The 23,670-nt window shown below is 42.1% G+C and overlaps 1 protein-coding gene and 1 non-coding gene across 5 annotated transcripts in view; both read left to right on the forward strand.

The window, feature by feature from the left end:
• The first annotated feature begins 512 nt into the window (after window positions 1-512).
• On the forward strand, window positions 513-585 carry TRNAG-CCC (transfer RNA glycine (anticodon CCC)). The gene has a single exon. It is a non-coding gene; the product is annotated as a tRNA-Gly (tRNA).
• A 7,008-nt stretch (window positions 586-7,593) lies between these two features.
• Window positions 7,594-23,670, forward strand: part of ADGRE3 (adhesion G protein-coupled receptor E3) — a 64,187-nt gene continuing 48,110 nt past the window's right edge. For 3 of the 4 annotated variants that reach the window (XM_061421845.1, XM_061421847.1, XM_061421844.1), the window contains exons 1-4: window positions 7,594-7,649; window positions 9,777-9,865; window positions 18,786-18,836; window positions 20,865-20,987. In XM_061421845.1, the coding sequence (XP_061277829.1) occupies window positions 7,609-7,649; window positions 9,777-9,865; window positions 18,786-18,836; window positions 20,865-20,987 (304 nt within the window). In that variant the 5' untranslated portion in view covers window positions 7,594-7,608. The remainder of the gene's footprint in view (window positions 7,650-9,776; window positions 9,866-18,785; window positions 18,837-20,864; window positions 20,988-23,670) is intronic. The other variant, XM_061421846.1, reaches the window with a different exon arrangement.

The following is a 23,670-nucleotide window of genomic DNA, read 5'->3' on the forward strand; positions in this document are numbered from 1 at the left end:
TTGGGAGCTATTACGAAGGCTTCCTGAGAGGAAATATCTTTCCTGGGTCTGAGAGTTGGAAGGGGAGTTGGAAGAGAGAGAAACGGAATTTCAGATAGTGGGAATATCATGTGCAAAAATACTCCATGAGAATGGGGGACTTTGTCTGTTCAGTTTTATCCCTTGGACCTGAGAATGGAGAGTGTCCTCTAGGGTGAGGCTGGAGGTTGAGCCTGGACTCTACGATATGTAGATGCCCAGAGATCCGCATTGTTGGGAGTTACTGGCCCCTACCACCAGGAGACCTCTCAGGAGCTAGACTTCTCTGAAGCAGCTGATAACTACTTTCTGCAAATCTTTATGTTCATGTATTCATTTAAATAAATATTTATTGAACACCTACTGTGTGCTAGACCCCATGGGAAGTGCAAAGATTATAGCAATGCATAAGCTAAACAAAAACCCTTGCACTGTGGAATTGGCATTCCAGTAGTGGAGAGAGACAATAAACAAAATAAATCAAGTAAGAAACTTCCCTGGTGGTCCAGTGGCTAAGATTCTTCATTCCCAATGAAGGGAGCCCAGGTTTGATTCCTGGTCAGGGAACTATATCCCACTTGCAGCAATTAAGAGTTTGCATGCTGCACCTGAATATCCCACATGCCACAACTTAAGACCTGGCACAGCCAAATAAATAAATATTTACTTATTCATTCATAAATAAATAAAGTAAATAAGCAGATTGCTCTGTATATTAGGCTTTCCTGATAGCTCAGTAGGTAAAGAATCCACTTGCAATGCAGGAGACCCCAGTTCAATTCCTGGGTCAGGAAGATCTGCTGGAGAAGGGATAGGCTACTCACTCCAGTATTGTTGGGCTTCCCTTGTGGCTCAGCTGGTAAAGAATCCACCTGTAAAGCGGGAGACTTGGGTTCCTTTTCATATATGCAAAAATGATATATTATAAAACCTTATTTCTGAATAAATCTATAATAGCTTGTTCAATAAGAATAAAATGAAAACTATAAAGAATGAGAAAGGCATCATGTCATAGTTTAAATATTACGTTTGGTGGTATGTAAAATAATGGTGGCTTCCCTGGTGGTTCAGATGGTAAAGAATACACCTGCAATGCTAGAAACCTGGGTTCAATCCCTGGGTCAGGAAGATCCCCTGGAGAAGGGAATGGCAACCCACTCCAGTATTCTTGCCTGGAGAATTCTATGAACAGAGGAGCCTGGTGGGCTACAGTCCATGGGGTCACAAAGAGTCTGACATGACTTAGTGACCGAATGACAAAATAATGGTGCCCCTTAAAGTTGATAATGCTTTGAGTTTGCTTACATATAGAATGCATAGAGAGGGGAAATGTTAACTCCACCTTAGCGTAGGGAAGAGGGCAGAGTAGAGCTCTGGGGGATCTACTTTGGGAGTCAAGGAAGGATGTATTAAAAAAAAATGCACACATGGAAGTTGTGTCCAAGGGCAGAGCAGTGGAGGAAAAAGGGAAATTCCAGATGGGGGTGACCACACGGAGGCTGGACCACGAACGTGTGTGCAGAGGGTGCCTAAGCAAAGTTGCTCAGGAAAGGTGGGCAGCCTGAGGGAGAAGACTGGGAAATGAGGCTGGAGAGGTGAACTGGGGCCAGACTGAGTGGGACTTATATGCCTATGATGCACATTTAGCCTGCAAAGTATCTGTGGGGCTGTGAGGCAGGGTTGTGATGGGCTCAGATTCATGTTTCTGAAAGCTCTCTCAGCTGCAGGACAAAGAATGGGATGAAAGAACAACCATTCTGAAGACTGTTAAAGTTATTCCAGATCAGAGATGTCTGAGGGACAGAAAAATGGAGTAATTTTTCCGAAGTCACATAGCTAGTAACTGGCCAAGCCAAGATTTGAAACTAGACAGTCTGACTCTAGAACTACCACTCTGCAACAACATTGGTCTGACCATTAGGTGGCGCTGTCTGTCCTTCTTGATCAACTCTTGCCTCCGACTCTCTCTCCACCTCCAGAGGGCCACGAGGAGAAAGATCAAAAAGGCCCACCTCATGGCTGCTGGGCCAGTGAGACATTGAGAACCCAACAGTCTTACTGTGCAAGATTCACGGCCTTGTCGACCCCAAGTGAAAAAGTGAAAGTGTTAGTCACTCAGTCATGTCCAACTCTTTATCACTCCAGGGACTGCCACCAGCCAGGCTCCTCCATCCATGGGATTCTTCAGGCAAGAATACTGGAGTCAGTAGCCCTTCCCTTCTCCAGGGGATCTTCCTGACCCAGGGATCGAACCCAGGTCTCCTGCATTGCAGGCAGATTCTTTATTATCCGAGCCACCAGGGAAGTCAACCCCAAGAGCTGGCTAATTCCACCAAGTTCCAACCACCCAAGGAAGTCCCTCTTCATCTTCTCTCATTCACACACTAGTCTCCAACTCTCTCTAGAGTTAATGTTGACTGTACTTGGTGTCTCCACTTCTTCACCTTCCATTTTTTCCTCAATCTACTCCATTCTGGCCTCCATCATCACCTCCATCACCATGATGTCTGCCACCAACCTCCACTGTTATCAGTACCATCACCATCACAACCACCACCTTTACTGAAATGAAGCAGGACCCCATGGTCCTTACCCTCCCCCCAACATGTCCTCTCCCTGCCTTTTGTCTGTGATAAACTTTAGTCAAAGAATATGTTTAATTAGAGAAGTGAGAAATGTGGAAACAAAGGAAAACAGTCAAAGGAGGCTAAATAATAATAATGTAGTCATTAAGTACAGTCAATGACCTTTTGTTCTTTCTCAAGGGCTGTAGATAATATTCTGAGCAATATCCTGTGAGCGATATCAGTGTCTTATAGATACTGAAACACGAGGTGGAGAAGTTAACTACATGATGACCAGACTGTACCCAGGACTTCAGCTGCCACAATTCTGAGAACTGACTGCAAAGTACCCTGGAACTGAAGATAACTATATCTAAAACAACCAAGATGATGCTGGTCAGACCAATTGATGACCAATTTAAAGATAACTGTTAGAGATTACTATGCTGTTTCTGCATGAAGCCCCCGCCACCACCCCCCACCACCCCTGGACACTATAATGCTCTCACTCCCTGCTTCTCAGCATGGGTGGGACAGGCCTTTGGAGAGATGTCGGCCATCCTCCCCCCAGCCCAAGTGGCCAGCATCTGAAATAAAGCAAACTTCCCTTTCCACCAACCTGGCCTGTTTATTGGCTTTTGAGCAGCGAGCAGCCGGACCCACACACTCCTTTCAGTAACATTATCACCACCAGCACCAACAATACAACTGTCCCCGCTGCCACCATCACCTCCGCCACCACCTGTACTATCTTTCTCCACCAGTATCCTCGTCACCACTATCATCCTCACCATCGGAGCTGCTCTTCCCAAGAATAGAACAGCCTCCTTACTGTTCTGTGCTGTGAATGCTTTCAGACAATTCACTTTGGTCTCTTTCTTTGGTCCTCCATGAAACTGTACTCTACTCATCTCTCCCCATCTATCTGGCCATTCTTGCCCTGTTTTCTCTATTAACAGCTCCTTCACTCCCTGATTTTTGGGGAGAGGGGGCTGTGGCTGAGCTGGATCTTCATCACTGCTTGCAGACTTTCTCTAGTTGCAGAGAGCAGTGGCTATTCTTCATTTCAGCACCCAGGGTTCTCACTGTGGTGGCTTTTCTTGTTATGGAGCACAGCCTCCAGAGCACAAGGGCTTCAGTACTTAAAACACATTGCCTTAGTTGCTCTACAGCATGTGGGATCCTCCCCGGCCAGAGATTGAACCTGGGTCCCCCGCTTTGGCAGGCAGATTCTTAACCACTGAACCACCTGAGAAGTCCCTTCACTCCTTGATTTTTAAAATGCTCAGGACTCTATTCTCAGTCTACAGTCACTCTCTCAATGATTTAATCTATTATCATGGCTATAATTGGGCTTCCCTGGTGGCTCAGTCAATAAAGAATCTACCTGCAATGTGGGAGACCTGGGTTCAATCCCTGGGTTGGGAAGATCCCCTGGAGGAGAGCCTGGCAAACCACTTCAATATTCTTGCCTGGAGAATCCATGGACAGAGGAGCCTGGAGGGCTACAGTCCATGAGGTGGCAAAGAGTCCGACACAACTGAGTGACTAACACTTTCACTTTCATGGTTATAATTACTATCTATTGGCCAGGAGTGGAAGGGGAAAACTCTCCATTTTGTGATCTAGATTACATATACAATGTATATTGAAATCACAACACCTCAAAATCAACTTATCCAAAGCTCAATTCTACCTTTCCCCCCAAACCTGCTTTTCCTCAAATGTATCCTTTCTCTATAGTTCTATATAGAAATTATTGTGCTAATTTTGTTCACTGCTATATCCCTAGAAAGTAGCACAGATCCTGACATTCAATAATATTCATCTTAGGCATTTCCTTGGTGGTCCAGTGGCTAAGACTCCACTCTCTCCCTGCAGGGAGCCAGGGTTCAATGCCTAATCAGGGAACTAGATTCTCCAGGCCCCAACTAAAGATCCAAGACCCGGCGCAGACAAACAAATAAAAAATAATAAAAATATTCATCTTAATAAACATTTGCTGAGAGAGGGAATGATTCCCAAATCCTACATTGGTCTAGACAGCCCCAAAAGACCAAATAATTCATCACCTTCTACTATACTTTGAGACTCCAGCCAGATCTGATGAGTGCTGTCATCTGAGGGAGAAGGGGAATCCTCAGATTTGTAAAGAAAAAAAAAAAAAGACTCTTCCACCAGATTTCCCTCTGGCACAATTTCACGTCTGTCTAAGAAACTTCCTTCTTTAATTTTTTTTCATGGATCTCTGTGATCAACTAATTTTAGTTTTTCTTTATAAGGATACATCTTTGTTTAACCTTCATTCCTCAATGATATTTTCACCAGATATAAAATTCTGAGTTGACAGTCTCTTATTTCATCATTTAAAAATACTGTTCTACTCTGTTGTGTGTTATGTTGCAGCCTGGATGGAAGGGGAGGCTGAGAGGAAATGGATACATGTATATGTATTGCTGAGTCCATTTGCTGTCCACATGAAAGTATCACAACACTGTTAATCAGCTATACTCCAATATAAAGTTTTTTTAAATAATTAAAAAATTTAAAAATGACTCTTCCAAATCAGTATTATGAAAATGACTATACTACCCAATCTACAGATTCAATCCGTTTCTATAAAATTACCGAAGACATTTTTCACAAAACTAGAACAAAAAATTTTACAATTTGTATTGAAACCCAAAAGATGCCAAATAGCTAAAGTAATCTTGAGAAAGAAGAATGTAGCTGGAAGAATCAACCTTCCTGACTTAAGACTATACTGCAAAGCTACAGTAATCAAGACAGTACAATACTGGCACAAAAATAGAAATATAGATCAGTGGAACAAGACAGAAAGCACAAAGATAAACCCACACACCTTTGGGCACCTTATCTTTGACAAAGGAGAAAAGAATATACAATGGAGAAAAGACAGCCTCTTCAGTAAGTGGTGCTGGGAAATCTGGACAGCTACATGTAAAAAAATGAAATTAGAACACTTCCTAACATCATGTTTATAGATAAGTTCAAATGGATTAAAGACCTAAATATAAGACCAGAAACTATAAAAATTCTTAGAGGAAAACAGGTAGAACATTTTGGACATAAATCACAGTAAGATCCTCTTTGACCTACTTCCTGGGTCATTTGTTTTAATGGAAGTAAAAACAAAAATAGACAAATGAGACCTAATTAAGCTTAAAAGCTTTCACGGTGCAAAAGGAAACTAAAACAAGACGAAAAGACAACCCTCAGAATGGAAGAAAACAACTGCAAACTAAGTAACTGACAAAGGATTCATCTCCAAAATATACAAGCAGTTCATGCAGCTCAGTATCAGAAAAACAAAGACCCAATCAAAAAATGGGCAGAACACCTAAACAGACATTTCTCCAAAGAAAACATACAGATGGCTAGTGAATATAAGAAGAGATGCTAAACATCAGTGATTGTTAGAGAAATGCAAATTAAAACTACAATGAAGTAACGTGACACAGCAGTCAGAACAGCCACCATCTGCAAACGGAACGGACAATGACTAGTGGTGTGTCTAGGCCTCCTGGGGCCAGGTTGACCACAGCAAGGAAAGCACCACAAGGCCCACCAGAAATCTACAGGGATACAGCGTTCCCATCCCTGCAGTCCACTGCCAGGCATGTAGAAAGCAGAAAATACCGAGACTTCGTAAGGGCTGACTACCTCAGATTTGCTGCACTCATGGGTTTCATGTGGATCACAACTTCTGGATAAAAAGATTGCAGATATTAAGTGTCAATGTGAAACTAGAAATCAGCTCTATTGAATTCCTATCAGAAATCTTGCAGAAAGTATGCCATTTGGGTTCTGATCTGCTATAAAAGATGAAGATTTAAGTGACCATAATTAACCTGTCCTGTGCCCCATCCATAAGAAATTCTCTGTAGTAGGTTGTGGCTGGATTAGGCTTCCTGGAACATTCCACTCTCAAAAGAACTGATGTGCTTGGATAATCTGTGGAGGGTTCCGACTTATAATTTAAACTTTGAGTTGTATCCTGAGGTAACCACAAATTGAATTCAACCAAACTGGGGTCATCAAGTGGCGAAAGGCATAGGAGGGAATAATCTTATTTCTTTTAGTAATATTTTATTTGGGTAGTGCTTCTTCTGTGTTCCATATTAAAGTGTTTTGTTTTTGTGTGGTTTTTTTTGTTTGTTTGTTTGTTTTGGCTGTCACTTGGAATAGTTCTTTGACAGAGCATATCGCTTAGCTAAATAACCTGAAGTATGCATTGGAATTATGAAATGTCTCATGAATTTGCAGATCCCTAGAGAGGAAGTGGCAGCCCACTCCAGTGTTCTCGCCTGGAGAACCCCAGGGACAGCAGAGCCTGGTGGGCTGCTGTCTATGGGGTTGCACAGAGTCGGACACGACTGAAACGACATAGCAGCAGCAGCAGCAGCAGAGAGGAACCAAATGGCTTTAACATAAAGGGCAGTAAATGAAGGGGGCTCTAGTTCAGGTGCTGCTAAAGCTCCCCTAATCAGGTCTAAACTGCATAGTAAACTGGTGCAAAGAGTTTGTATAGCTTCTGCTCAGGCCAAAGGAACACACTGACCTGTGTTCAAATTCAAAACAGTGAGAGCAGAACCTCAACTTAAAACACACTTAAGTTTCACAGATCTTGAATGATCTTTGACAAGAATTCCGGATGCATTTATACCCAAACATTTACGGTATTAGGTATTCTGTAGATGCAGTGGTTGTCCCAGACTAGCTTTGTTATCAACTTTCTGGGGTGTCTTTACATAGTTCATTTGGAGAATCAGGGGTGAAAGGCAGGTGATGTAGCACTTCTGTCTTTAATAATTACAGCTTCCACTATCCAGTAATTTTTAGTCCTGAAAAGGGACACCAGGACACCGCCCAGGATTACTGAAAAGTCTTTCTATCTGGTAATTTCCTGGTTTCGTATCTTCAGTTCAGTAGAAACATTTCAAACTGGCATGTGACCACTTGATGCAGAGTCTGGGTTTCTCTAAAGAAACCCTTTGCTAAATGTATGAGTTGCCAACTGGCTACTAGCAAGCATGAAGCAGAGGGGTGAGTAAAACTATCCTGATGTGGGAGTATCTCCCTCTAGGAGTTGAGTCTTGATAAAAGTGTCAATGCAGGAATCCTACTCCTGGGAGGCTTACGGAATCACCTGATGGGACCTGCCAACTGTATCTGAGCAACAATGTTGGGGTTATTTGAGGTGGCGGGCAGATGTCTACGTTCTGATGTGCTTGGGTGAGTAGAGCGTGTCAAGCCAAGGAGAAGTCAGATGATTGAGAAACAAAGGATTCTTGGTTAATCTAAAGACTTAATTTGGAAACCAGAACTCTTTTAACAAATAATCTCTTGGATCTTGAGCCACATATTTCCCCTGAAAAGTGCATTTCTTTTCCAGCAAAATTTTGTCAGGGGTTATTTCATTAAAGAACTGAGATGAATATGTTATTTAATGGCATAAAAATCTGAAGACCTGCAGGAGACTTAAAAATTCCAACCCTTGTTATAACTTTTTTAAAGAGTGTAGAATTATCAAAATGCATAAGAATCAAGTTTCAAGGTGCTGTATGATGGGTGGATGAGGCTGTCCATTGTACTATTTCTTTGAATTCTTAGGCATGGTTTGGCAGTGCAAATTCTGTTATTAACAAATTCAATAAAATAAATAAATGGAAACATCTGCAAACAATTAGTGCTGGAGAGGGTGTAGAAAAAAAAGAAAACCCTCTTGCACTATTGGTGGGATTGCATATTGATACAACCACTATCAAGAACATGGTGATGTTCTTGGAGATTCCTTAAAAATCTAGGAATAAAAATACCATATGACCCAGCAATCCCACTATTGGGTATATACCCTGAGTTAACCATAATTCAAAAAGACACATGTACCCCAATGCTCATCGCAGCACTACTTACAATGCAACCTAGTTGTCCATCAACAGATGAATGGACAAAGAATTTGTGATACATATATACAATGAAATATTACTCGACCATAAAAGGAACAAATCTGAGTCAGTTAAACTGAAGTAGATGAACCTACAGCCTATTATACAGAATGAAGTAAGTCAGAAATAGAACAACAAATATGGTATATTAATGTGCATACATATATATATATGAAATCTAGAAAAATGGTCCTGATGAACCTATTTGCAGGGCAGGAGTAAAGATACAGAGAGAGAACAGAGTTGTGGACACAACGGGGGAAGAAGAGGTGGGACAAACTGAGAGAGTAGCGTGCAAACATACACACTACCATATGTAAAATAGATAGCCAGTAGGGAGTTACTATATAACACAGGGACCTCAACCTGGCGCTTTGTGATGACCTAGAGGTGTGGGACCACTCCAGTACTCTTGCCTGGAAAATCCCATGGACGGAGGAGCCTGGTAGGCTGCAGTCCATGGGGTGACTAAGAGTAGGACACAACTGAGCAGCTTCACTTTCACTTTTCACCTTCATGCATTGGAGAAGGAAATGGCAACCCACTCCAGTGTTCTTGTCTGGAGAATCCCAGGGACGGGGAGCCTGGTGGGCTGCTGTCTATGAGGTCGCACAGAGTAGGACACAACTGAAGCAACTTAGCAGCAGCAGCAACAGAAGGGTGGGATCGGGGGATGGGAGGGAAGTTTAACAGGGAGGAGATATATGTATACTTATGGCTGATTTCACAGTGTTATACAGCAGAAACCAAGACAACACTGTAAAGCAATTCCTCCAACTTAAATTAAAAAAAAAAAAAAGAAATACACTTTAGCTGCATTAAGCTAGGAAAAAATGACTCAGAAACTTCAGATAACAATAGAGACACTCTAAATTCTGGTTTATCCAGCTCAAAACCACAGGGTTATTTAAAGTTTATTTTGACACCAAAGTCACTTCCTGCTCCTCAGATGATGCTCTGTAACTAAAGGGCATTCCTTTCCTAGGGTCAGTTGATTCTGTAATCCCAAAGATGATTAACAATAGCTAGGAAAATCTACTACACAGAGAGCATATGAAAATGTATATAAAGGTGAAGAAAAGGTATATAAAATAAACAGATGAAAAGCAGAACCATGAGTCTGATGGTGAAAGACAGAAGAAGTTCACTTTTCTGATAGTGGTTTGTTTCCTAAGTCAGCTGACATGAGATATGTGTCAAGACTCATGAAATTTCCTTGAAATAGGAAAAGTATCGAGAGCCCAGTAGGGAACTTCGAGAGCCGTGGTGAGGGTTACCTGCACACAGGAATGCGAGGGTCATCGCTTCTTCCAGGTATGTGTAACCTTGACAATGACCATACCTTAACCTGCCCCATATCAGGGGCTCTTTAGTAGAATAATTAGTTGTCTTTTCCTTCTTTATCTTCTGTTCTCTTTGAACACTCTTCTTTCCCCCTTAGATTATGGTTTTCTTCTTCACCACCCTATTCAAACTATACTCTCAAATATCCCTAAAATTTTCCTTATGGTCCAGTCCAGTGAATTGCTCATCTTCCTCTTCATGGGTCTTACTTTCTAACTGATATCCTCTCCTCCTTCATAAGTTAAATAAACAGGTGACAATATACAGCCTTGACATGCTGCTTTCCTAATTTGGAACCAGTCCCTTGTTCCATGTCCAGTTCTAACTGTTGCTTCCTGACCTGCATAGAGGTTTCTCAGGAGGCAGGTAAGGTGGTCTAGTATTTCCATCTCTTTAAGAATTTTCCACAGTTTTTTGTGATCCACACAGTCAAAGGCTTTAGTATAGTCAATGAAGCAGAAGTAGATGCTTTTCTGGAATTCTCTTGCTTTCTCTATGATCCAGTGAATTCTGACAATTTGATCCTTGGTTCCTCTGCTTTTTCTAAATCCAGCTTGTACATCTGGAAGTTCTCTGTTCCCATACTATTGAAATCTAGTTTGAAGGATTCAACGTGACCTTACTAGCATGTGAAATGAGTGCAATTGTGCAGTAGTTTGAACATTCTTTGGCATTGCCTTTCTTTGGGATTGAAAGAAAACTGACCTCTTCCAGTCCTGTGGCCACTGCTGAGTTTTCCAAATTTGCTGGCATATTGAGTGCAGCATTTTCACAGCATCATCTTTCAGGATTTGAAATAGCTCAACTGGAATTCCATCACCTCCACTAGCTTTGTTCGTAGTGATGCATTCTAAGGTCCACTTGACTTCACACTCTAGGATGTCTGGCTCTAGGTGAGTGATCACACCATTGTGGCTATCCTGGTCATTTAAAATCTTTTTGTGTGTAGTTCTTTTGTGTATTCTTGCCACCTCTTCTTAATATCTTCTGCTTCTGTTAGGTCCATACCATTTTTGTCCTTTATTGTGCCCATCTTTGTATGAAATGTTCCCTTGGTATCTCTAATTTTCTTGAAGAGATCTCTAGTCTTTCCCATTCTATTGTTTTCCTCTATTTCTTTGCACTGACCACTGAGGAAGGCTTTCTTATCTCTCCCTGCTATTCTTTGGAACTCTGCATTCAAATGGGTATATCTTTCCTTTTCTCCTTTGCCTTTTGCTTCTCTTCTTTTCTCAGCTATTTGTAATGCCTCTCCAGACAGCCATTTTGTCTTTTTGCATCTTTTTCTTGGAGATGGTTTTGATCACCACCCCCTGTACAATGTCACGAACCTCCATCCATAGTTCTTCAGGCACTCTATCAGATCTAATCCCGTGAATCTATTTGTCACTTGCACTGTATAATTGTAAGGGATTTGATTTAGGTCATATCTGAAAGGCCTAGTAGTTTTCCTTACTTTCTTCAATTTAAGTCTGAATTTGGCAACAAGAAGTTCATGATCTGAGCCACAGTCAGCTCCTGGTCTTGTTTTTGCTGACTGTATAGAGCTTCTCCACCTTTGGCTGCAAAGAAAATAATCAATTTGATTTCGGTATTGACCATCTGGTGATGTTCATGTATAGAGTTGTCTCTTGTATTGCTGGAAAATGGTGTTTCCTATGACCAGTGCGTTCTCTTGGCAAAACTCTGTTAGCCTTTGCCCTGCTTCATTTTGTACTCCAAGGTCAAACTTGCCTGTTACTCCAGGTATCTCTTGACTTCCTACTTTTGGAGAACTCTGGAGGATGGTGAAGGACAAGAAAGCCTGGCATGCTGCAGTCCATGGGGTCACAAAGAGTCGGACACAACTGAGCAACTGAACAACAATAGCCTCCTTGATAGGGCATTCCAGGTGGTTCATTGGAAAGAATCCTCCTGCCAATGCAGGAGACCCAAGTTCAATCCCTGGGTCGGGAAGATTCCCTGGAGCAGGAAATGACAACCCACTCCAGTATTCTTGTCTGGGAAATCCCATGGACAGAGGAGCCTGGCAGGCTATAGTCCATGAGGTTGCAAAAGAGTTGGACGTGACTTAGCAACTAAACAACAACAACCACCACCTCCGTGATAATTTCTGTGACCCAGCACTGCCCTGACATTTCCTCTGCCTCTCCTGGTATTCTTTTTCCCTCCTCCTTTTCCCTTTTCCTGAATATTAACAATAATAACCAACATTTTCAAGTACTCACTATGTACCCATTAACCCCCCTAATGGGCTTATTAGGTGAATACTAATATTATTTCCATCTTGTGGATAAGAAAACTGGAGCACAGAGAGGTTATGGTAATTGTCCAATGTCACACAGCTTGTAAATGACAGAACTAGGTTTTGAACCCAAGCCACCTCACTCCAGATTTTTGTTAATATGCCTTTGGTTGTTTTTTTTCTCTCTCTCTCGTTTTCTACTCTTTCTCTCTAGAGGTATCTCAATACTCCTTGACTTCACCTCTGCAGATGGTTCTCCAACTTCAAATAAAAATATCAATAGCTGCAATATCAGCCCAAACTAACATATATTTGAGCACCTACTTTAGGCTGGTATCAGGCTACCATTGTTCTATATTCATTATCAGACAGGACCTCCATATTATACATACAAAGTGGCACCACGGGGAGGTTGCTCAAAATCTCACAGTTATTTAGTTGCGGAGGCAGGTAACAGACCATAGAGTCTATCAAAATAGTATAATATTAATATAAGCCACTTGAAGGGAAATGTCAGGCCTCCTTACCTTTGCAGCCCCTTCTGCACCATCTTCCATGTAAGAGGTATCTGGTATATATCTGTGGAGTCAAATTTAAGTGAAAGAGTGTGCAGTTTTTTATATACCAATTATGCCTGCATGCATGCTTCCTAAGTTGTTTCAGTCACGTCCGACTCTTGGCGGCCCCATGGACTGTAGCCAGCGAACCTCCTCTGTTCATGGCATTCTCCAGACAAGAATACTAGAGTGGGTTGCCATTTCCTCCTCCAGGTGCTCATCCCAATCCACATATCAAACTCGAGTCTCCTAAGGCTCTTGTATTTCAGAAGGATCCTTTACCACTAGCACCACCTGGGAAGCCCATCAATTATGCCTAGAAAAGTTTAAAAGTTATTTTAATGAGAGAAGTTCAAACAAGGTGTTTCCTGCTTTGCAGCAACTGCAGGCAGAGTTCTGGAAACTCCTGAGATGGATCATTTGTGAATGTCAGTTATCCATGAACTCTCTGCCCTCATCCTTTGATGAAACAGGCAGGGTAATAGAATGAGCAGCAAGTGAAGAATTAAAATAGAATTCTGCATTTACAGTTACCAGGGGGAAGGATGGGGGGAATTGGGTAGTTGGGGAGTTTGGAATGGACATGTACACACTGTTATAACAGGGTCCTACTGTACAGCACAGGAAACTGGGCTCAGTGTTATGTGGCAGCCTGGATGGGAGCGGAGTTTGGGGGAGAATGGACACATGTATATGTTTGGCTGAGTCCCTTTGCTGTCCACCTGAAACTGTCACAATGTTGTTAATCAACTCTGCTCCTATATAAAATAAAAAGGTCAGAAATAGAAATATATTGCAAATAAAATGGCAATGGAGGCAGCTAGCCTTTATGGAGTGATTTCAGCCAAACATTGAGCTTTACACATTCCCTCATTTATGTCCTCACCCCAAGCCCAGGAGACAGGCAACACTGTCACCCTGTTCCATATATGGAATCTTAGAGAAGTTAAACAACTTGCTCAAATTTGCACAACTGGTGTCAGAAGTACTTGACCCCTAGGGGACCTGTTTCTTCATGAACAGAAAGAGTCAGCTGAAGATTTCTAAAGTCTCCTAGAATTCTGGGATTCTGACATGCTAACAGCTCTTTGAGAACTCTAAGTCTCATGGGCATATTATTGAGCATAGGATTGCGGGCGGGGCTGAAAGGAGACCCTTGAAGACTAGTCTTGAGGAAACTTGATGGTGCCCAGACTGCCTGCGTTTGCGGAACCAGGAAATACTGTCCAGCCACATGTTTGACTAGCTGCCTCTGCAAGCTATAGTCACCACCGGGGCAGATGTGACGTTAGTGTTGTTGTTGTGAATGGGAGCTACTCTCTAGTTACAGCGCACAGGCTTCTCACTGCTGGTGGCTTCTCTTGTGGCAGAGCACAGGCTCTAGGCACGCGAGCTTCAGTAGCTGCGGCTCACGGGCTCCAGAGCATGAGTTCCTAGTTGTGGTGCATGGGCTTCGTTGCTCTGCGGCATGTGGGATCTTCCCAGACCAGGGATCGAACCTGTGTCCCCAGCATTGGCAGGCAGATTCTTAACCACTGAACCACCAAGGAAGTCCTAAAACGTTCATTATGTTCTTTGGTGGAAATGTTTTTCTTTTCTTCTTTCTTTTTTTTAAGAATGATTAACATGAGATCTATCCTTTTAGCATATTTTAAATATGTTATTCTGTGTACCACACTGAATTTTAAAATGTACAAAACTGGGAATGTTATGTTTTACAGCATATCTCTAGAACGTGTTCATCTTGTATAGCAAAAGCAGTGTACCTATAGAAAAACAATTCCCTGATAACCACCTTTATATCATCTGCTTCTGTGAATTTGACTACTTCAGATACTTCATATAAGTGAAATCACACAGTATGTATTATGCTTAATTTCACTTAGCATGATATCCTCTAGGTTCATCTATGTTGTGGCAAATGGCAGGACTGCCTTATTTTTAAGGTTGAATAACATTCCAGTGTGTGCATATCATGTATGTGTATATATATGCGTGTTTGTGTGTGTGTTTACCATCTTTTATCCATTAATCTGCAGGACCCACTTTCTTAGGGGATAACTAAAGTTGCCAATAAAGTTACTAGTCACTGGACCTGAATTTTTTTATTATTATTATTTAAAAAATTTTTAAGTGAACCATTTTTAAAGTCTTTATTGAATTTGTTGCAATATTGCTGCTGCTTTATTTTTTTGTTTTCTTGGTCATGAGGCGTATGGGATCCTAGCTCCACAACCAAGGATCAAACCTACACCTCCTGCATCGGAAAGTGAAGTCTTAACTTTTAGACCACCAGGGAAGTCCTGGGACTTGAATTTTAGCAAGTGCACACTAGAAGAGCCACACTGGTTGTTCATATTGAAATGTCTCCACATCATTTATAAATAATCATGTCCCCAGACCAACTCCCAGGACACTCTTATCAGCCCAGAACATACCCTGCTGCTGCTGCTGCTAAGTCGCTTCAGTCGTGTTCGACTCTGTGCGACCCCATAGACGGTAGCCCACCAGGCTCCCCAGTCCCTGGGATTCTCCAGGCAAGAACACTGGAGTGGGTTGCCATTTCCTTCTCCAGTGCATGAAAGTGAAAGTGAAGTCGCTCAGTCGTGCCCGACTCCCAGCGACCCCATGGACTGCAGCCTACCAGGCTCCTCCATCCATGGGATTTTCCAGGCAAGAGTACTGGAGTGGGGTGCCATTGTCCTCTCCGAACATGCCCTGGGAACCCATCAAATGCCTCATAGTTCAGCAGCTGAAAGATTGACACCTGCTGTCTCAGAGAGAGTCTCCAATGTCCATTCTACTTGGTTGGTTTCTGAACCGTTGTTATTTTTGTTTAGTCACTAAGTCTTTGCAATCCCATGGACTGCAGCACATCAGGCTTCCCTGTCCATCACTATCTCCCAGAGTTTGCTCAAACTCATGTCCATTGTGTAGGTAATACCATCCAGCCATCTCATCCTCTGTCATCCCCTTCTCCTCCTGCCCTCAATCTTTTTCAACATGAGGGTCTTTTCCAATGAGTCACCTCTTCCCACCAGATAGCCAGACTATGGGAGCTTCAGCTTCAGCATCAGTCCTTCCAATTCAGGGTTGATTTCTTTTAGGATTGACTGGTTTGATCTCCTTGAAATTCAAGGGACTCTCAAGAGTTTTCTCCAACACCACAATTCAAAAGCATCAATTCTTCGGTGCTCAGCCTTCTTTATGATCCAATTCTCACATCCATACATGACTATGGGGAAAATCATAGCTTTGACTATATGGACCTTTGTCAGCAAAGTGATGTCTCTGCTTTTTAATATTCTGTCTAGGTTTGCCACAGCTTTTCTTCCAAGGAGCAAGCATTTTTTAATTTCATGGCTACAGTCACTGTCCACAGTGATTTTGGAGACTAAGAAAATAAAATCTGTCACTGTTTCTACTTTTCCCCCTTCTATTTGCCATGAAGTGATGGGACTGGATCCCATGATCTTAGTTTTTTGAATGTTGAGTTTTAAGCCAGTTTTTTCACTCTCCTCTTTTACCTTTATCAAAGGGGTTTTTAGTTCTTCTTTAATTTCTGCCATTAGAGTGGTATCATCTGCATATCTGAGGTTGATATTTCTCCTGGCAATCTTTATTCCAACTTGTGATTCATCCAGCCTGGCATTTTGCATGATGTACTCTGCATGTAAGTTAAATAAGCAGGTGACAATATAAAGCCTTGATGTATTCCCAGTTAAAAAAAAAAAAAACAGTAAGTTTTTTTTTTTCCATGTCCATTTCTAACTGCTGTTTCTTGACCTGCACACAGGTTTCTTAGGAGACAGGTAAGGTGGTCTGGTATTCCCATCCCTTTAAGAATTTTCCACAGTTCTTTGTGATCCACACAGTCCAGGGTTTTTGCATAGTCAATGAACCAGAAGTAGATGCTTTTCTAGAATTCCCTTGCTTTTTCTATGATCTAACAAATGTTGACAATTTGATCTCTGGTATCTCTACCTTTTCTATATCCAGCTTGTACATCTTGAAGTTCTTGGTTCACATACTACTGAAGCCCAGCTTGAAGGATTTTGAGTATTGCTTTGCTAGCATATGAAATGAGAGCAATTGAATGGTAGTTTGAACATTCTTTGGCATTGCCTTTGTTTGGTATTGAAATGAAAACTTACCTTTTCCAGTCATACCAGTTGTTAAATATATTGTACTTGCAAATGGAAAATTATTCTAGACATTAGTATATGATAAGAGAATGAAAAGGAGGTAACGGGAGAACTAATGACGAGAATGGTGTAAGATTTATTAAGAAAGGAAGAAAAAACCCGCCTAGCCATCCAGTTCCTTCAGGTCTTTGCAGAAGCAGGAACATGACTGATGACACCACCAGATGCTGGGAAGGTTTGGGGAAGAAAAAACTGCACTTTAGCAGCCACAGTAGAAGCAGACTTCACATAGAAGCAGCCTTTATTTTCCAAACAGGCAGAAACAACACTTCCCTTTCAAGACACAGTTCTGGAATCTTGCCAATCCTCCATCAAAAGGAAGACTCTGGTTCTGGTCCACAGGAATCTGGGTGGTCATATGGCTTGCTTGTAACCAAGAGAATATGGTGGAATGGAGCTGCATGACTTTCTGGACTGAATCTTGAGAGGATATGAGCTCTCATGCTTAGAGCGCTGAAGCACCATGGGAGCTGCCCGACCAACGCTGCCACAATGGGAGGAAGCCCAACTATCCCAGGCCCTGAGATTACAAGAAGGGACAGCAATCCTCTGCCAGTTCCCAGCTGCTTCAACCCATTCACAGTCTAGCAGCAACTGCCTAAAAAACCTCAAGCTACAAACGCTCAGCTGAGTCTTTCCCAGATTCCCAAATCACAGAAATCATGAGAGATAATAGAATAAATGTTGCCTTTTATATACATTCTTTGCTTAATATTCTTTGCCATTATGGTTTATCATAGGATATTTTTTTTAATTGGAGGACAGTTGCTTTACTGTCCTATTGTGTTAGTTTCTGCCATACAATAATGTGACTCAACTATGCAAGCATGCTAAGTTGCTTCAGTTATGTCCGACTCTTTGCAACCCTTGGACTATAGCCCTCCAGGTTCCTATGTCCATGAGATTCTCCAGGCAAGAATAATGGAGGGAATTTCAATGCCCTCATCCAGGGGATCTTCCTGACCCAAAGATGGAACGCATGGCCCCTGCATTGCAGGCAGATTCTTTACCACTAAGCCATTGGGGAAGACCTGAATCAGCTATATGTATACATATATCCCTTCCCTCTTGAGCCTCCCTCTCAGTCCTTGCATTTGACCCTTCTAGGTCATCACGGAGCACCAGCTGAGCTCTCTGCGTACACAGCATCTTCCCACACGCTATCTATTTTACACATGGTAGTGTATATATATCAATGCTACTTTCTCAGTTTATCCTCCCTTTTCTTTCCCCTGCTGTGTCCACAAGTCCATTCTGTCAGTCAGCACCTCTATTCCTGCCCTGCAAACAGGTTCATCAGTACCATTTTTTAAGATTCCATATATATGTGTTAATATACAATATTTTTCTCTTTTTGTCTTACTTCACTCTGTATAACAGACTCTAGGTTCATCCACATCACTACAAAAGACCCAATTTCATTCCTTTTTATGGATGAGTAATATTCCATTGAATATATGTACCACAACTTCTTTATCCATTCATTTGTTGATGGACTTCTAGGTTACTTCCATGCCCTGGCTTTTGTAAACACTACTGCAATGAACATTGATGTACATGTGACTTTTTGAATTATGGTTTTTCTCAGGGTGGGGTTTCTGGGTCATACAGAAAATTTATTCCTAGTTTTCTAAGGAATCTCCCTACTGTTCTCCATACTGACTATATCCATTTACATTCCCACCAACAGTGCAAAAGTGTTCCCTTTCTCCACATCCTCTCCATCATTTAATGTTCATAGTTTTTTGATGATGAGAATGTTGTTTTTTAAAGAAATAATTATCATTATTCAGCAATCGATAACTGATACCCAGCCCTTGGGGAATATCCTGGAATCTTTCCTCAACCATTTCACGTGTCTCCCTTCTGTTTCACTGTTCCAGGACTCTGCTTTCTGCTAAGCCTTTCAGGAGTCGTGGCTCAGAAAACCAAAGGTGAGTGCTCGAAGCCTTACTTTTCCATAGCCAGAGACCACTGAGTGTGCATACCAATGATGCACCCGAGGCCACTCACATCTTCCATCAGGATAAAGAAAGGGGGCTGCTTCTGGGAACAGAACTGGGAGGCTCACTCCTGTAACTCTTTTTAATTCAACATTTCATCAAACTTAGGTATCTTATTTGGCTGCACTGGGTCTTCATTGCTGCCCAAGAGCTTTCTCAAGTCGTGGTGAGCAGGAGCTGCTCTCTAGTTGTGATGCGTGGGCTTCTCATTGTAGTGCCTTCTCTTGTTGCAGAGCACGAGCTTCAGCAGATGTGGCTCCTGAGCTCTAGAGTAGTTGTAGTACGTGGGCTTCGTTGCTCTGTAGCATGTGGAAGCTTCCCAGACCAGGGATCAAACCCGGGTCCCCTGCGTTGACAAGTGGATTCTTAACCACTAAACCACCAAGGAAGTCCTCAGTTACCGTTTTTATTTTACTACTATGTGCCCAAGGTAGAAGTAGAACAGTGAATCAAACACACAAGTCTCATGAAGTGAACATTCTGGTGGGGAGAGACAGAGCATGATAATAATCATTTCATCCCATTCATAAGCAAGTCAACAAAAAATGAGCAAGGTCGTTTCGGGTTAACTTTAATCCCTAGGCCGACTCCCTAGATTCTGAGTCACCAAGTCTAGGGTGGGTCCTGAGATTCTGCATTTCTAGCCAAAAGACAGAGGATGCATTCTGAGCAAAGACTCTGCATGTTGTCCTCTGTCATATTCCCAGCCTCCACTCCCCATGAACCCTGGCAAGCTCCCAGATTTCTCCACTAGACCTACAGCTTCCTCAGCTCCATTATTCCCATTCATTTTCTTTTTTTAAGATCTTTTTCTTTTTTAAAAATAATTATTGTATTCATTTTTGGCTGTGCTGGGTCTTTGTTGCTGCACACACTTTTCTCTAGTTACGGCCAGTGGGGATTACTGTCAAGTTGTAGGTACGTGGGCTTCTCGTTGCAGTGGCTTCTCTTGTTGCAGAGCACGGGCTCTAAGTCCTTCAGTAGTTGTGGCTCACAGGCTCTAGGGCCCAGGCTCAGTAGTTGTGTCACAGGACTTAGTCGCTCCTCAGCATATGGGATCTTCCCAGACCAGGGATTGAACCCGTATCTCCTGCATTGACAGGTGGATTCTTTACCACTGAGCCACTAGGAAAGCCCCCTCCACTCATTTTCAATGGGCCACAAATAAGATCCTTAGCCATCTCCATCTAAATGAAGTTATACATAGCATTACAAATATAACTTTTCAGAATATACCTTCTGTGGTACCCTACAAATTCAAATTTTTGTAATCACAGCTGACACCGGTCATGTGCCAGGCACTGCCCAAAACATTTTATATGGATTAATCCCCACAATAACCCATTTTACAGATGAGGAAATTGAGGCACAGAGAGGTTAGGACACTTGTGCAAAGACACACAGGTAGGAAGAGGTGGAGCCAGAATCAAATCCATTGTCCAAGCTCTTAACCAGCTCATCTCCCTTTTCTATATTCTGCAATGATCTTGAGAATAGCATAGTCATATTGCACTGAAACGTTTGTGTCAAAAATTAACTGGTTTAATGCCAACCCCAGTCCTTTATCATGCACAAGAATCGCATGTGCATAGTTTGCGTTTGGTGTCTTTCATTCTTTAATGTACTAGCATTTCACAAAAGGAAAAGGGTGCAGCTTCCTCGCCCTTGAGAGGCCCTGGCTCAAATAAAAAACCAAATAATAACAGGAGGGGTTTTGACTCAAAACGTAGTTCAGTTGCTCAGTCATGTCTAACTCTTTTGCGACCCCATGGATTGTAGCACTCCAGGCCTCCCTGTCCATCACCAACTTCCAGAGCTTGCTCAAACTCATGTCCATCAAGTTGGTGATGCCATCCAACCATCTCATCCTCTGTTGTCTCCTTCTCCTCCTGCCTTCAATCTTTCCCAGCATCAGGTTTGACTCAAATGACATCTGACCTAACTCTCTTTTCCTTGCAGGGACCTGTACCCATTGCCCCCAGAATGCTTTCTGTGTCAATGCTACTCACTGTACCTGCAACCATGGATACCGTTCTGAATCCAAGGAGAAATACTTCAGCTACCGCTTTGAGAGATGTGAAGGTAAAGGAGTAATTTTCTTTTCTTTGTTGTTTTTTGTTTGTTTGTTTTTTGGCTGTGCTGGGCCTTAATTGCAACAGTCAGAACTTTTTAGTTGCAGAATGCAAACTCTTAGTTCCCTGACCAGGGGTCAAACCCAGACCTCCTGCACTGGGAGCTCAGAGTCTTAGTCACTGGACTACCAGGGAACCCCAAGGGTAATTTTCAAATCATCCAGAGGTGGATGTGGAAGCATAAAGGCTGTGAGAAAGTAACTATAATACGCAATGCTGAAAACTCTGCCAACTCAACCTTCACCAAGAAAAATGCTTTCATGGTGTCAAAAGTGGGCTTTTCCAGAACTTGCATGTGTCTGACTCTTTGTGACCTCAAGGACTATAGCCTGCCAGGCTCCTCTGTCCACGGGATTTTCCAGCAAGAATACTGGAGTGAGTTGCCATTTCTTCCTCCAGGGAATATTCTTGACCCAGGGATCAAACCTGCGTCTCCTGTAGCTCCTGCATTGCAGGCGGATTCTTTACTGCTGAGCCACCAGAGAAGCCCCCTTCCACAGTTTAACTAGGTCTCACTTTTTTCCTCCATATTGTGTGGATAATAATGCTGACCTCATGAGGGTGGAAGGGGAATTGAATAAGGTACTTAATGTGACCGTACTTCATGAATTACAAAGCACAGTTCAATTTTTTGTGCAATTTTTAAAATATTTTCTTGGCTGCCCAGCACAGCATGTGGGATATTAGTTCCCCAACCAGAGATCAAACCTGCACCCAGCTTTTTTACCACTGAGCCATCAGGAAAGCCCTTGTTTTCTATTTTATTGATTTCAGCTCTAGTATCTCCCTAATTTCTTTTTTCCAAGCTCTTAAAATAAATACCTAGGCACTTTATTTTTCATCTTTCTTCAAAATAAAGACATTTAAGACCATAACTTTTCCTGTGGTACAGGTTCAGATATATTCTACAGGAAGAAATATTATTTTTATTAATCTGTGAACAGTTTGTAATTTCCTTTTGATGTTTTGTCACTCCAAGAATTATATGGGAGGTGCTTCCTAATTTCCAAACAGTTAAGACTTTTCGTACATGTTTTAATTATGTATTCTTAATTTTAAAATTTTTATTTTTATTGACTTACAATGTTGTATCACAAAAAGATACAATGTTGTGTTACTTTCTGTTGTACAGCAAAGTGAATCAGTCTCACATATACATATAGCCACTCTTTTTTATATTCTTTTCCCATATAGGTCATTACAGAGTACTGAGTAGAGGTCCCTGTGCTACACAGCAGGTTTTTATTAGTTATCTACTTTATATCTAGTAATTAGATAACTAATAAAAACCTGCTGTGTATTAAAAGACGCTTACTCCTTGGAAGAAAAATTATGACCAACCTAGATAGCATATTGAAAAGCAGAGACATTACTTTGCCAACAAAGGTCCATCTGGTCAAGGCTATGGTTTTTCCAGTGGTTATGTATGGATGTGAGAGTTGGACTGTGAAGAAAGCTGAGCACCAAAGAATTGATGCTTTTGAACTGTGGTGTTGGAGAAGACTCTTGAGAGTCCCTTGGACTGCAAGAAGATCCAACCAGTCCATTCTGAAGGAGATCAGTCCTGGGATTTCTTGGGAAGGACTGATGCTAAAGCTGAAACTCCAATATTTTGGCCACCTCAGGCGAAGAGTTGACTCATTGGAAAAGACTCTAATGCTGGGAGGGATTGCGGGCAGGAGGAGAAGGGGATGACAGAGGATGAGATGGCTGGATGGCATCACTGACTCAATGGACGTGAGTCTGAGTGAACTCCGGGAGTTGGTGATGTACAGGGAGGCCTGGCGTGCTGCGATTCATGGGGTCGCAAAGAGTCGGACACGACTGAGTGACTGAACTGAACTGAACTGAATGCGTACATATCAATCCCAGTCTCCCAATTTACCCCTCCCCTCCCTATCCTCTGGTAACCATAAGCTTGTTTTCTACATTCATGACTCTACTTCTGTTTTCTAGATAAGAATACATTTTTTTTAGATTTTAAATACCATTTTTTAGATTCCACATATAAACAATATCATATGGTACTTGTCTTTCTGTGTCTGATTTACTTCAACTCAGTATGACAATCTCTAGGTCCATCCATGTTTCTGCAAGTGGCATTATTTTGTTCTTTTTTATGACTAATATTCCATTATATGTATGTACCACATTTTTTATCCATTCCTCTGTGTTTCCATGTCCTCCCAAGAGGCCCCATGTCCAAATACAGCCACAGTTGGAGTTAGAGCTTCAGCATATGAACTGGCCAGGGCAGGCTGCTGGGTGGTGCAAACACAGTCAGTATCCCATTTAATGTCCTTGGCATTTTCCATTCCTTTGTACACGAAGTCTGAGGCTTTCTCTGGCTCCTGGAGACCACTCAGTCCACACTCAGGACAAATAGAAGTAATGGGGAGTTTATACCACCTGTAAACATTCCTCCACCAACACGTGATAAAATTAAGTGGATAAATACCCCGGTTCCCTCACCTCTCTTTCATTCTGAAGGAGAGCAGCCCTGGGATTTCTTTGGAAGGAATGATGATAAAGTTGAAACTCCAGTACTTTGGCCACCTCATGTGAAGAGTTGACTCATTGGAAAAGACTCTGATGCTGGGAGGGATTGGGGGCAGGAGGAGAAGGGGACGACA

Source organism: Bos javanicus, chromosome 7 (genome assembly GCF_032452875.1).
Source record: "Bos javanicus breed banteng chromosome 7, ARS-OSU_banteng_1.0, whole genome shotgun sequence".
Classification (NCBI taxonomy): Eukaryota; Metazoa; Chordata; class Mammalia; order Artiodactyla; family Bovidae; genus Bos; species Bos javanicus.